Consider the following 15,779-nt stretch of genomic DNA (forward strand, 5'->3'; position numbering starts at 1 on the left):
CTTCTTTCAAAACAGTGAAGTGGTGCTAAAGTGTATATATATACAGTTGCTTCAAGGTTTTACCTTTGTCTCCTAGCTGCTCACAGTCTAGTCACCATTATCTGGGATAATAAATATCTCTGATCTCCAAGAATAATACAGGTTTTTCTGTTGTCAGATCTCAGTAGCTTGGATGTATTTGGAGTACATTCCTTTGTCCATACAGTTTTGGGAAGATCTGGTTGCCCATCTTTACAGTCAAGCCTGGTTAGGCATTAGTTAATGTCCTGCAAATGAAAATAGAATATGGAAACACTTCATTGATTGGGATGAAGCAGCTGGACTTCAGCATTTCTAACAGTGAGTCATAGCCAAATTGTTCAGAAAACTGGAAGCAAGAGAAGAAAGTCTGAAATAGGTCTAGAGGTACTGCAATCCTTTTGCAAAGGCGCTGTCAACTGTGTCTGTCCCACTCTAAACATATTGTAGCTTTTAAGATTTACTTCTCCCCAGTTTCAAAGATAATCAATTAACTCAGCTTTTCTTATTAGAATATCTTACCTAATATCTACACTAAAACCTTTTTGTGGTAGTGTAGTACTACTGATTGCATCCACAGGGGAAGGGAGGACCCCATTCTTTTTAGTAGCATTTTACGTATTTGTAGACGATTCTGTCTGCTTTTGACTCTTTTAATGAACCTGGTTGAAACCTTCTATGAGAGCTGCTCTTGGAGACTAGCTTGTTTGCAAGCTGAATGATTGACTAAAAAGTGTAGTGTAGCCTCCTAGGAAAAGATACATCAGTCCTACCTGAATTTTCTAAGAATAAATAAAGCTTTAAACTTTAGAAAACTTTTCCTTGTGTTCTCAGATTTTTGCCTCTCAGTGTAGCCCACATCTTTGTCTTACATGTTGAAAAGCACAGCCTTCTCATTTCTGTGCAGCTGCAGTAGTAGAACTGGCTCTATGGCTGTGTCTATCTTTACTTTTCTGTCTGTATGTCAGTAGCTGAAGGATTCCTTCTGACATTCTTTTAAGATAGTTTCCCAGAATAGAAAGGGTTTATGAGTTCTGCCTCGGTAAGATTTTTGCATATTATTGGTGACACAAAGCTACTAGACTGTACCAGCTTTGATTTTTCCTTTTTCCACACCATTAGAGCAAAGAAGCAAAAGTAATTTCTGTCTTCTCTTGATGATTATCAATGCCATGTTGCCGTGGCTAATTTGCTTTTCTTTCTTGCCTTCTAGTTTGTTTTTCACATCCATACAGTCTTTACTTTGATTTGTGCTCTATTTTGCTAGTACCTTAGTGTTGCAGAACAGAGGTAAGTCTTCACAAACGAAGTACAGATGCAATACTTGCTCATGACCTCTCTGCTTTTGAAAGAGATGGTGCTGTGCTATTCACAAAGGTAGTTGTCACTGATCTTTAAATGAAAGAACTTACAATCTTCTATACCATTTGTTTCATTTTACTTGCCACTCTCGCGTAGCTACATATTTGAAACTACTGACCTGACAAGAAGCTCAATAAACTTACACTCATCTGATGAGAACAGCAAGATAAGAATGTGATGATGTGCATTAAAAGATGACACTAATTCAGTTTTTGAGCAAACATGTTTACTGGACCCGTTTCCATTTTCCACTTGCATGAATATATGACCTGTATACATGTGAAAAATAGTTGAACTTTTAGCTGAAATAATCGCCTTGTTAGTCCTAGAGAAGATGAGGCCTGGGAGGGATCAAATTATGTCTTCTAAAACTTTAAAGGTAGCTATGAAGAAGAGGGATATACTCTACAAAGATCTATCATGACACAACAAGAGGGAATGGGTTATTTCAGGGAAAATGGTGTGTGTAGGTAGCAAAAAAAAAAAATGCTTGTTGTGAGGACCATTGAACATTAGAATTGGTTGCCTAGAGAAGTGGTGAAATTTGCCCTGATGGAATTATCCAAAACTTCGCTTGACTTAGGCCTGGATATGTTAATCTAAGACCCTGCTGTCCAGGTAATCTCCAGAAGTCCCTGCCATCTTTTTTTATAATTGTCATCTTTTAATATAAAGCTCGAGTGACTAGCACTTAACTGACTTTTCTGCTAATTTTTATCTATTAATTTTACAGACTTGTTGTTTTAAATCTACTTTAAAATCATAAATTGGTTTTGCTTGTGCCTTGAAAAACATATAATTGGAGTGCCTGTGTTGTTATGAATTGAACATCTGCCTTTTTCATGGGATAATTAAAAATAGAGTAGATAGCAGAAGCATGAATACCATCACTTGTTTGCAGCTGTTTGATACCTCTAAATATTTTTGAAAATACTGATTCAAATGGTACGCGTAACATTTTGTTGGTATGCTGAAGTATGTTAGTAGCCAAATATTCCAGGCTTGTAATGAATGATACTGTCCCAGTGTTTCTATACTGTATTTAGTTATTTGGCAAAACTTGCAGGTAGCCTGTTAGTTGAAACATACTGTGTGCTCTTGTTTTTAATAACATATTCATATTATAGGAATCTATTTTATGTTTTTTGTTCGTGAATTTTGCTGTCAAAAGTAACTGTTCTATTTTTTTTCAATGAAATACTACATTTACACAAGTGAGGTATATGATTTAAATTATGTTTGATGTATTAAAATGTCTTTTCTGTCCTTCAAATTTCAGTTCTCCTTGCAAACAGATATGACCAGAAGGCAGCTGGAGTATGAGGCAAGACAAATCAGAGCTGCAATGGAAGAACAACTGGGAACTTGTCAGGACATGGAGAAACGAGCACAGGTATACTTTTTCTTTCTTTATGAGAGAATGGAAGAAGTTTTCCAGTGATTTCATTGAATTATTGGTAGCTGTATCTTTAAAATGTGTGTGAACAAAGTAATACCACACAGCATTTAGTTAGCCTTTTAAGTACAAAAACAGGAACCAGAACGTAGAAAATAGCTACTCAACAAGCAACACACTCTTCTGCCTGGATGGAAGAAGACTTGTGAGTTAGACAGAAGTAGACTAATTTTCTTTCTGAAGAAAATATTTTATGATGATTTGCTTTTAACTTATTATCATTTTAGCTTCACACAAGCGTGTTTTTCAGCTACTTTGTTTTGCTTCTGTAGTTCTGTGATTTTTGTGCCTTTTAAGGATAGAATAAAATCCATCTAGGATTTGATAGATTTCCTTAACCAGAAACCCTATACGAGCATATGATGTATAAATAAAATGTAACTCACATGTATGCCTGAAAGTTGTTTGCTCTGACCAAGAGTTGTTTTGCATTCATGATGAATACATGTACAATTCTGTATGCAAATCATGTCACACACATTTGGAAGTATAACTCTGAATGTAATCGTATGGAACCTGTAAACAGAATAATCAGTTGCTCGCTAATTATAAAAACTACTCTCCCACAGCAGTGGAGTGACAATCTGAAATATTTATTACCATTTATTTCCATAGATGTTAAATAGCCAGTCTGTTAAAATATCAGTCACTACTGGTGCGCTCAGACAGACCCAAGTTCATTTTTTCCCTGTTTTAATCTGCTTGGATAATACCTGCCTCTGATCTGGAAGCCATGTGGTTATGTTATCAGTGTTTATCAGCTACAGTGATGCCCTTCGTGAATACAGCTGTGGAACTTGAGTCAGCCAGTTGTGAGTGAATGCAGAACAGGCTTCATCTGCATATGTCTGTTTAGCCCTGTTGTAAAAGGAAGCAGTGCAGCATCAACACTGGAACTTCTGAACAAGTTCTCTTGTTACTAACAGGTTAATGTCAAATAAGTTAGCTAAATGGATATAGCAGGCTGTTGGCCAAGTTACAAATTCACTCAGAGAATAAATGAAACTGCTAAAAGAAGCACTTTGACTGTAGTTTTACCAGTGTGGAAGTAATTAAGTTGTCCCTGAAGTAGCTACTTCCCTACTTGTTCTTTTTTTTTAATTTCAAGAGGGAAAAAACCCTACCAAGAGGATATTCAAGTCTTTTTACAGTTTTCTGGATCAATGTTTGCCTGTGGGTTTGTCACGCTGTATGACTCTATCAAACTCTGTGTATAGCACTATATACTTACGGAAGTTATGGTGTCTATAGTAATTATGTAAAGATGATCAAATAGAAAGTAGCTGCATCCACGTCTGTTTCTTGAGAGCTTTGGGAAAGGTGCCAAAACTGTTTAGAAGTTCATTGGTGTACAAACATATAAAAGCAAATTTTAGATTATTTCGCTGTGCTGTTCAGATCTGCAAACTGAACCTTTTGTGTTTGACAAACTGAGCAAATTTCCTGGTTTTCCAGCTTTCTTGCTGTTCTGTATTTTCCTTCTGCCATAACTGTATGTGATACAGAAGACAATGCAAAATAAATGTTGAAGGATGGAATAGTTCGGCTTTTTATGAAGGATGGCATTGCAGACGTCTCAGTATTAAGAGTCCCAAACATTTACTCTGTGAGAGAGCTGATAGCCTTCTGTTCGCCCAAGTAATTCATGTACTCCTTTCTTGGGCACCTTAAAATAATGCTCCTCTCCCTCTCTTTATCTGCCATTGTTTCCTCTGAACTTCTTTCTGAAACAAGTTAGTGCACAGCGATCATTGTTCATGTTACTCCTTTTGATGATTGTATATAACAACATGCCCAGCAGTTACTCAAAAAGATGCATTAAGAATTTATTTGTTTGTTTAATTATTTACAGTAAGTTGCACTAATACCTGAAGTTTATAACTTCACATGATAGTTCTGACTTGAGAGGAAAAAAAAGCATAAAACCATGCTTAATTCTGTGTGTTCAAATATTGTAAGCTATATACTTAGTAGAAGTACATTTTAATTTCTGTGAAATATAAATATTAAAATAAATATAAAATAGATATTTAAGATAAAAATTCCAAGGCTGAAATCAGTATCGTAGAGAATTTATTTTTCCATCATGCCAGAGTATGAAAGATGGCGAGTTTTTAAGTTCAGAGCTCTTTAAAATCTCAGCAAAAAATGATAATTCTGATAAGAATTTATCACACTATCTTCAAAAATTTGCTTAAAAAAAAAAAAAAATGAAGAGACCATTAATGAAAGGAGAGAATTTGCATTCTGGAGTCTTGTACAGATAAAAATGTCAACTCTGTTAGATACAGTGGTCCTGACTCTAAATGTAGACCAACCTATTTATAATTCTGCCTATTAAGTATGTTATGCTTTCATTTGATACAAAAAAAAACAAAAAAACATCTTAAAGACAAAGCTCCTCATGTCCCCCGTAATGCAGATATCAATCAACAGAAAGAAGAAAAGTCTGTTTAAATCTCTTGACTAAAACTTGGGAGATAAAGATTCAATTCCTATCCCAGTGATGTTAGACAAATGATGTGATCTTTAAGGTTTTTTTCATATGCAGAAAAATATTTCCCCATGTTTAGATGGGTATGTACACATTCAGATTCTCTTGATGCCCTTTGTGAAATAAATCGCTTTTTACACAGAAATAAATTCACTTTGGGGGAAATTCAAGTCATTCTTAGAGAATGGATGTGTTCTGTCAGTCATGTATCACTTCACTAATGTACAGCTATTTATAGTAATTCATTTTCATTATCTTTATAGTACTAAGAATTTCCTGTGAGGGAACTAAGGGGAGCGAATTGTATTTGTTTCATGTTCTACTAAAGCTTGTGTGTGTGCTGCTTTCAAATTTATTGGTCATATTTCTGACACTTTGCTTTGCAAAATTCAAATCAAGTTTTTAGTTTGCTGTTTATAGCTTTGCATCTCTACTAAGTGTTGATACACATGATACTCCTACAGCTTATGATGCATCTTCCATGAATTCATTCCAATTCACCATTATATTCTGTATTTCTAAGATTTCTAGATTACATCATATTTCTATTCCATGTGTATCTTTTGGTAAAAACACCTTTTTTTAAAGTTCACCTTATTTCCGTTTTCTAGGCTATAAAGATGTTAAATAAGGTTGGTTATGATGTTGATCCTTGTCCACTAAATGCACAAAGTCTTTTCTTTTTTAATATGACATTGAAGATATTATTCAGGTAAAAATATCAGGATTGTATTTATCTATAATACAAAAAACAATAATTCAGTTTTCTGTTCATTTCCTGATGTTACTGGGCTTTTTATTCCCTGCCCACTTTTAAAGTCAAATTCAGTCTTACTTATTATCAAACTCACATAGGGATCTTCTACTTCATTAATTTACTGTTTCACAGAATTACAATGCATCCTATGCTTCACAGTACAACTTATATGAAGTATATTTAGCCTTTAAAGTTTTTCTCAGTATTCAATTTACAAAGCACACAGTGATTGCAGTGGGAAATGAATAATGATATCTTCATAAAAGACTCTCATTGATTCAGAGATGTGCATAAAATCCCAGACAAACCAAAGCAGTAGTATGTAGTTTTCTTTATTATTATCTCGTATGTTCTTTGAGATTTGTAGAAGCAGAAAATACTCAGAAGCAGTGCATAGGCAGAAGTCACAGATCATCATAAAAACTGAATATGATGGAAGTCATTGAGGATTTTATACTTTTAAGACACTCGGTCAATATAAATATCTCCCACATTTCTGTGTGGCAAGTAGAGTTCTAACACTGGACATGTAAGAAACAATTTGCTAAAAATGTGGACAGAATGTTAATTTCAGAAATGGGAAAATTGTTAGAGTATACTGAGACTTTTTTTTCTATGCCTGTCTGCACTGTGTGACAACCTGCTATTATATCCATGTTATTGTCAGATTTATTAGAAACCCAGCTACCCGCTGTTTTCGATGTTTGCAGTCATGCCTGTGTTTCATTGTGAAGTACACTTGAATTAAAATATGAATTGAGTAGTTCTGTTAGTAGAAGCTGTTGTAGTCACCTGTATTTGAAATGAACTCTTCATATTGTCATTATATGCAATAAATAAAAGGAGTTTTTGAACAAAAACAAGTATGAAAATGTACTCATTTCAGGTGAGGGTGGCGAGAATTCAACAAATAGAGAAGGACATTCTGCGTATTCGACAGCTCCTGCAATCACAAGCAGCTGAAGCAGAGGTTAGTGAGCATTTACTTGACTTTTTTTTTTGATTGTGGTATATATCTAATTTTAAAAAAAATCAAATCATTTCAGTAAGCTCATAGGCAGGATTATTTGCATCAACTAGTGATGTCACAGTTAATGAACTAGTCAATATACATAGGCTTTTTCTTGTTCTCTTACCAATTAACTGATGGTGAAAATACTTGGATTACTCTTTATGTGATTACTGAACTAATCACTAATTCACTAATGATAAGTCACGAATGATAAGTCAGTTAAAAGTTCAACCAGCAAGTTCAGTTAAAAGGTGAAAGTGCAATGTATTATGAAGGCTGTGTCTTGGTTTTATCAAATAGTTATAACAATCACTTGTACACGCCTTACCAAATAGAATTTCTAATAAGCAGCTTCATGGTTTGCTCGTCCCGTGAGAGACAGAAGAAGAAAATTGATGAATACAGCCTCAGTCAGACTTCTTAAAAGGCATATTTTTAGCATATGAGTATTGGATTCTATATTAAGAAATACAAAATAATGTTTCCTGTAAATGACAAAGTCTATAGTAGTAATTACCATTAGCAAAAACAGCTTTCACAGTGGAAATTCGCTTAAAAGTTCAACTCAATTGCTTTTACTGGTAAATTAACTATAAATTTTATCTTAGATGTGAATATTTTAGGTTTTGTCTTCACTCAAAATATCTACAGTGAGAGTTCAGAACAGTATTTAAATTTTTAAGGGATGTATGTTTTTCCGTTTGTAAAAATGTTTTCATTATTTCAAGATCTGGGGGAAAATCTGGTATTATAAGTGAAGCTGACAGAAGTGTGTATAATTTAAACTACCTGGTCTTTTTATGCATTAGCTAATCCAGGTGTTTGTGCACATTGATTGAGATACCCCTGAGCCTTTTCTTCTCCAGAGCTGTATCTTGTGTGACTATTCTGAGCAGATATCTGAAGAGGTTTAATGGTGCTTTCCTGCAATGAAGGACAGTTTCTGTTCTGTTTTTTTGCCCATCTCTCTCCTCTTGAGATTCTGAATTGCACTCTCTCATGGTGACCTGCAGCCAAGGCTGCCTTTGACTTTCATGTCTTCAGAAATTCTTCCTTGTTTGTGAATATTAGGGCCAGCAGGGCAGCTTTCCTTGTTTGCTCTTTGATTGCCTGTGTCAGGAAGCTGTCATCACATTGTTACATCCTGATGTGCAGCCCTTCCAGCACATGTCAGGGTGCTTAAAGTCCCCTGTGAAGGCCAGGCTCTGTATGCACAATGCTTCCTCCAGTTGTTTGGAAAAGGTCTTGTCTATTTCTTCTTCCTGGATAAGGAGGTCTATAGCAGATACACACTACAGCAGCACCCATGTTGATCTCCAGCTGATCTTCACCCATAAGCTCTTGACTGACCACTACCCATTGAGGCACAACTCCAAGCATTGCAGCTGTTCTCCTCACCTTCCCAGCCTGTGCTTCCTACAAGGACTTAACCCTCAAGTCACAGCCATCCAGTCATGTCAGCTATCCCACCACATCTCCATGAATCCAAGGAGGCCGTAGCCCTACAACAGCACACAGACCTTTGCTCTTTGTTTCCTGTGCAGCATGCATGAGTGTAGAGGCATTTCAGAGAGGCACCCAAGCGTGCCAACTCCCCCTGTACAGGCTTGAGAGCTTTCCCCCATGGCTGTTCTGTATGCCTGTCCACAAAGGGATTCCACATCCTTTGTCCTGTGGACTGCCCTTGTCTTCCATCCCTCAGGGCCCCTCGGCTTGCCTACCCTATCTGCAACTTCCTTACTTGTTCTTTGAGGGATCACTCCCTCCCTTGTTTCTGGTGTAAAGCTCTCCCTAGCAGTTGGGAGTTGCCTTGTTTGATCAGATGGAGCATGTCCCCAGAACACTTCTCTCTTACTCTGTTTAAAAAAAAAAAAAAAAAAGGCACAGTATTTTAGCCTCACTGGAGGTCAAACACTCAAACAGCAATGAGATAGAAGTACCTAATTAGAGAAGATTTGTGTCTTAGTTTTCCCTCCACTCCTGCGTTTTTCAAATTACTTGGCTGATGAATACGTGCTAATTCTTCTGCTTTTTCAAAATTTTATTATGGTGTCTTACCCATAACGCACCTGGTTGGCTGGTTGTACTGTTATTGCATGTTTTAGGAGTTACCTGGGTGCTGGTGGTAAAGGAGGTAGTCGCTACACAGTTATTAATACTTTGGTGTAGGTTAAGTCGTTTGATGGATGGCCAAGTCCTATTGAAATACATCTGGATCTAGCTGAAATCACCTGGTGGCAAGAAGGAAGGTATTAGCAGTGAAATTGCAATGTCCATGTAACTGAGAAGTGTAAACATGAGGCATTTAATATATTTCTGTTGTGCCTGATAGGATACCCAACTTGAATGTGCTCCTTATGTTTATAAAGATCTAATGTCAATAATAAATGCCACAGCTTTATCTGCTGATACGGTTGGCCTGTGTGGTTATGCCAATCATTATGGAATCTAAGAGCAATATATGCTGTAGAAAAAGACTAAATATAATAATATACCATAAAGAGTAGTTTTATGAAATAAATCAGCAAAGAAAACTTCAGCACTCATTTGTAAGGCTTTGCGAATTGCTAGCTCATGTAAATGCTGTTAGAAATAGTTGAAGTAGTTTACTTGCGAGTACCTCCCAGTTTCATAACAATACTCATGTATCAATAAAATATTTTTTAAAACCTTCATAGCGAAGTTTGAAATCCTATACAGAGTTAGACCCCTTCAAAGACAGAATGTTTTGCTGTCAGGTACAAATCTGAAATCACATTTAAAAGAAAAAGGCAATTTCTTGTCAAGTACTTAATACGGGGTTTTCGATTTGTTACAGTGGCACAGGCCTATCTGTCATTTGAAATGTGAATGTTTCATTTTGCAGTGTTGCTGTAGATAAAATAAAGGATTTATTACATACGGAGATTAATTCTTTGCAAACGTTAAACTGTTTAAACTGTGATAGGCAGGCATCCTCTGAAAGATTCATCTGACTGCTTTTTTTTTTGCCTTATGACTCAGTGGAAGCAAAATTGTTTCGGCCTTCTGGCTTGTTTTTGTTTCTTGCGCTGTTCTCGGTCTTAAGTTCTTATTTACACCCGTATGTGTATAATCGTTGTGCTTACTGTGAAGTTATGGCGTATTTTATACTCTCTAGAAAATAAGAGCCTGTAGTTTTCAATGTACAGACAATAACAGGGTAGTTGAATATTGTGAAAAAAATCTCTGAATGGAAAATTATTAGGACTAATAAATACATAAAAGACTATTTCAACAATTATGTTTACAAGATATTAAGTACAATTATTTGCAATTTGTTGTCTTAGCAGAAATGTAAATGTACTTTTCTACTAGTAAGTAACAGCAAAATTACTTGTCAAGTGATAATTGGTGTTGCCTTCAGAAGCGTTCAGAGCATAGTGACAAGATGGAGGGAGCACCTCTATCTTGCTCTTACAGGCATGTGCAGTCCTTCGCTATTCTGCTACAAAAGCAAACAAGCATACATGGTAATTTAAAACCTTAGAGTTACTTCTGTAGTGTGATGCCAGAAATCAGAAATGACAGACCTTCAAGCCCTATGGATGACTGATGAGGCAATATGTGTGTTTATTCATGCATGTTGCGCGAGTGCACACTGATGTTTAAAATAAGGTAAGCCTTGCTTTTATAAATGTTAAGAATGGCCTTATAATTCTGAATGAATTTGGATGTAATGTTGACTTCTCTTTGTAGTGGCATATTTTGAGAGCTTTTTGGGGAAAAGGGAAGCCACCTCTTTCATAAATAGCATGTGAAAAATAAAATTGATGTGAATGGGAAGAGAGGAACAGAGTGCTGAGGAGAGAGTTCTGCTTTTGGTGTCAGGGAATGAAGTATCTCCCTGACTATGCTTTAGTTACATTAACACTATTTAATAAATATACCACCACCGTCATCATCCCTAAAAAATGTGCCCAAAATCCAGGACTATTTTTCGATGGATAACATTATCCCCTAGGGTAACCCGGTAATTCATTAGCCTTGCTAATGAGTGGTTCTGCTTTTCATCTTTAGATACATTAAATACTACCTTCTTCATGAGATCGAAAATTATTTGATGGCTGGAAAATTCTGTTCTTAGTTACAGTGGATGCTTAGATCTAGATTTTATGTCAAACTCATCATTACACCTTATTCAAGACTGAGAATACTGCGAGAGTGGGAGAGTCATTATACTGTATTCATACTGATCTTGATTGAGTCCCCACTCTTGTACTGGGGACCAAAATGTCTTCAGTCATGGTATGAGCATCCATAGCAATATAATCTCATATACAGACAGAGATAGTGAGTTTTTAAATTACGATTCAAATTTAAAAGAACAATAATGCTATTTCCAGAAAACTGTTCCGAGTTTGGCCTTGTGAGTTAAAAGGCAAATGTGATACTCAGTTTCCATAACTGAGCATATCATGTTAAGAAAAATGTTGCCAATCATGTATGTCTCTTTTTTTATTACTTTGTGTTACGTTCTTTGACATATTTTCTTCCATTAGCCTTTATATATATATATATGATTTATTTTTTAATGTCTATCCCAAAATTATTGTCAAACCTGTAGTTACTGTTTTTTGAAACTCTTTTCAACACTAAACATTTTCTGGGTTTGAGGCTCTAATGTCTTCATATGAACAAAATAAAAGAGTGTATGATGGGGATAATGTATGAGTTTGATCACCATACACCTAAAGAAGTTAACTTTTTTCAGGTAACCAAAAGAGTTTCAGTATGTGCGCATTGAAGTATGCTTCTCCTGAAAGTAAAAGAGAAATTTCCATAAAGCTAGATGGGGTAGGCTGTGCTATGATAAGTTGTACTGCTCAAAAACATCGTAGGTCCCTGTGAAAAATGAATTGAATATAGCAAGCATTAACAAATAATTTAAAAAATGAAATTCAAATAAGTGTATGGTAGTAGCCTGAGTCTAAAAAAATGAGGCTTGGCATCAATATTAATTTGCCAGGAGCTGGATTCAGTGATCCTTGTGTGTCCCTTCCAACTTGGGGTATTCTATCATTCTGTGACTCTGTAAGAATAATCGTGCTTTTGAGGTAGGACAATACCTTTTCAACTCTAGACTTCAAACCAATTCCAAGGACAGGCTTATGTATTGTTCTGAAAAGCTGGGACATTTTAAGCGTCGTAGTGGATGATGCTGGATATTCACGTACTTCATAACTACTCAGTTATTCTATTTGCTTTTTTAAGGAACTGTATTTAAAGGCCTGATTTTTGGTGTTGATCTCTCTGAGCGGTGGGGACGCTGGTTTAATTTCCACGTACTCGTGCAGAAAAGTGGGTCTCCTTAAGAAACTGAAACATTCATCTGTGTCAGGTTGCTCTATAGGTTTAATTTATCTTGGTTGTATGTGATCAGGTTGATACAGCATCAAGGATATAGCAATTTTATTTGCATCAAACCAGCTATTCCTACTCTGTTTGACTTTAAAATTCAGAACAATCCTTAATATACAGGTCGCCTTCTTTTCACCCAGAATTTGTTTGTCTGTGATTGTGAAGCTTAATTTAACCGTGCTAGCCCTAGTCTCCAGCAAATGCACGGATCACGTGGCAGTGCAGGGAAGACAGTTGTTTGCTCCAATTCTGTTACATTTCTGATAGCGACGTGAGCACAGCTGGTGGAAAATGGTGTTCCAGTGTCTCACAGCAAATCCTTTGTCTTGCAGGGCTATAATCCTCAGAGGACATGCTTCACTTTCATCCTGCAGTTTTTCTAAGACACTCAGCTGTTAATTATTTCTCAATTATTTCTAAGTGTTGCGAAATACAAAGTACTGTTCAACGGCTTTGTGAAGATGCAGCATTGATATATTCACAGTCTAGAGAGCTTTGAATGGTTGCATACTTCATTTCTGAATATAATTTCATAAACTCTTATATTAACAGAGAGCACCTCAAAGCAAGCATGATGCAGGTTCCCATGATACTGAGAGGCAGAGTGAAGGTCAAGGAGCAGCAGAAATCAGTATGCCAACTAGCAGTACTGGTCAGGTAAATTGATTATTTTTGTTTGTTGATATTATATATTTTTTCAGTTGGTGATATTATACATAAATAATGTGGTTGTAGTAGTGCTGGAAATGTATAGTGTTTATTTATTGATATATACCTTACAATGTTTGTATGCCTGCTCATTTTAAAAAGATTTGGTTTTCTTCATTCCATCTAGAAATCAGTAATTACTTGTATTCATTAGAAGGAAATGTTTTTATAAGATGAAGCATAAGCATTCTATAATGCAGGGAGTGGTTTTCTTTTGTTTAAATAATTAATGACCTTGATACTAAGATGGATATAAGAAAAATGACTAGAGAAAATATTTTATCATAGGTGAATTGTAATGTTAGCAGTATGATTTAGTTATGAGAAATGGTTCAGAATTTTACTTTATAAATTATCACTGAAATGTCAGTGATTTTTAAGAGAAGATTCAAATGGCAGGTTTATCATTAATGTTTCTTTAATACTATTTCAGATAAAGATTTGAAACAGCATTATCAATGAGATAATCTGGAAGTGTGCTACATGTTTCTGTAAATGCTTCTAAACAGTCAGTTGTTCTTCATTATATTAGTGAAATAACATTAGTGGGTTTACATTTTAGGTGTTACGTTAAATTCTTTCTGTCTTTTTAAAAAATACTTATCAACCCTTCAATAGCTAAGAATATTTTTGATTTATTTACCGTGCATTGATGTTCATTCAGTTCATGATCTCCAACTGTAGCTGAGACATTCCCATTTGTAATGTGTATTCCTAAACTTCACACTACAAATCTAATAGTTGAATTCATATGCAAAATATTTCTGCTACTTTGGGGAAATAGAATTATTTTAATCCTTCTGAAAGTATTATGGACAAGAAGATTTATCAGAACGAATATAAATTGTGGTTGGCTATAATATTTCATTTGATTAAACATTAAGCAGAGCTCATGATTTTGCTTTTGAAATATATTTGATCACCATTTAGAATTAAGTTCTATCAGCTATATCTGAGCAATTGCATGAGGCTCTGACTCTAATTCTTATGACAGCTTTATTGTGTGGGAAAAAAATAGTTCAGCACTGCTTTGAGGCTGAAAGCATAATGTGTTTGAATAATTGATGCATTGTGGCTGTATCATCTGTCTTCATTGTATGAATCAGGAGTTATTTTGGAGAACAGATATTTTACAGGGAAGGAAGAAAGAAGGGATTGTCATGTCCTGGCAGACTTACTCAAGTGGAGGATTCATTCATTCTTCATTTGAGGTCCTATGTTTGGGATTTTAGTGATTTGAATTTTGCCTGATAAAAAATCTTTAAAACATGCATATTATTTTCCTCCTGGAGACTGATAGATCCAGGGCTCTGAATCTGTGTTCTGGAGACATCTGGGGATTATTTACTTGCAGTGCAAGTCCAGAGAGAAAAGGCTTAATGGATTGGGCATAACATTTATTTGTGACAAACCAGCTGAATATACTTTGTTTCTTTTAGCAGTCACTACTAAGTGGAGTGCAAGAAGTTTTAACAAAATAACCTGGGTCTCATTGTTTTTGTAGCCTCATCTACTAACAAAAATGAATGTTAATTGAAATGCTGCCAGTTGAAGCTGAGATTTTTCAGGGTTCAGTTTTGTCCCTTTCATCATTCAGCTCTGTTCTCCCATTATGCTCACTGTCCTGGCACTGAAGAGTTTTTGCATTCCTTTGTTTTGCAAGATTTGTAAAGGAATTCAGTTAGGTTGTCTGCTGCATTAAGAAAATCTGACACAAAATAGGGAAAATAACCTGACTGACAGGGAAGGTAACAAGCATAGTAAAACAAACACTGAGTGAATAGCAGTGAGCTATAACAAGAGAAAACAAGATGAAGTAGACAAATAGGAGATGGTTTAAAATGAGAAAGTCCTACACAAGAATGGCCCATGTAATATTTGTTTGTAATTTTTCACTTTCTCATATGAATGGCTACACATTTCTTACACTAATTCTCCCAAATCAGTCTTTAGGACCCATTAAAAAAAAAGGTTGTTACATTTCTTTTGGGACTCCTGGCATCCTGCAAGTAGCAAGGCCACATGATGGCTCTGAATTAAATAGGTATGGGAACAAAAATAAGTACAGTTTGGGAGAAAGAATAGGAAAAGTGCAATATTACTGTCTGTACTGTGGTGAACTTTAACAGGTAGTACTCCAAACTTTCATCTTTTTTACTGTATTGGGTAAGATGATCGTAGTGAATTTAGCAGTGGAGAATTTTTGCATATACATTATGTTGAACCTGTAATCCTCTGAATGTAGTCTGAGGTCAAAATGATATGAAGGGATTGGTCAGTGTAAAAATATTGGGGTCCTTTCCCATATTCATAGCACCACAGATTACTGAAGTGAGTAATTCAAAAAGTAAAATATAGTATTCATGTTAAGCTTAAAGATTTTGAATTTTTCTCATATTCAACGGCAAACATAGAGGCTTGTTTACATTGGAAATATATATTGGAATAAATTAATATGACTTTAAATCATTCTAGTTACAACTTTTTAGCATCCTGTGCTAGTACTTATTCTGGAATATGTATGAATGTTCTGGATTCAAATGGAGAGTGAAATGAGTGTAATAATGTTTCTAAATGTTCCAATATAATGAGA

General features: G+C 35.4%; 1 protein-coding gene across 5 annotated transcripts in view; it reads left to right on the forward strand.

Annotated features, from left to right (window-relative positions):
- Positions 1-15,779, forward strand: part of APC (APC regulator of WNT signaling pathway) — an 88,065-nt gene that overhangs the window by 53,427 nt on the left and 18,859 nt on the right. For all 5 annotated transcript variants that reach the window (XM_068667860.1, XM_068667863.1, XM_068667864.1 and 2 more), the window contains exons 6-8: positions 2,660-2,773; positions 6,974-7,057; positions 13,031-13,135. In XM_068667860.1, coding sequence (XP_068523961.1) covers positions 2,660-2,773; positions 6,974-7,057; positions 13,031-13,135 — 303 coding nt within the window. The remainder of the gene's footprint in view (positions 1-2,659; positions 2,774-6,973; positions 7,058-13,030; positions 13,136-15,779) is intronic.

This window comes from Anas acuta, chromosome Z (assembly GCF_963932015.1).
Source record: "Anas acuta chromosome Z, bAnaAcu1.1, whole genome shotgun sequence".
In the NCBI taxonomy this organism is placed as follows: Eukaryota; Metazoa; Chordata; class Aves; order Anseriformes; family Anatidae; genus Anas; species Anas acuta.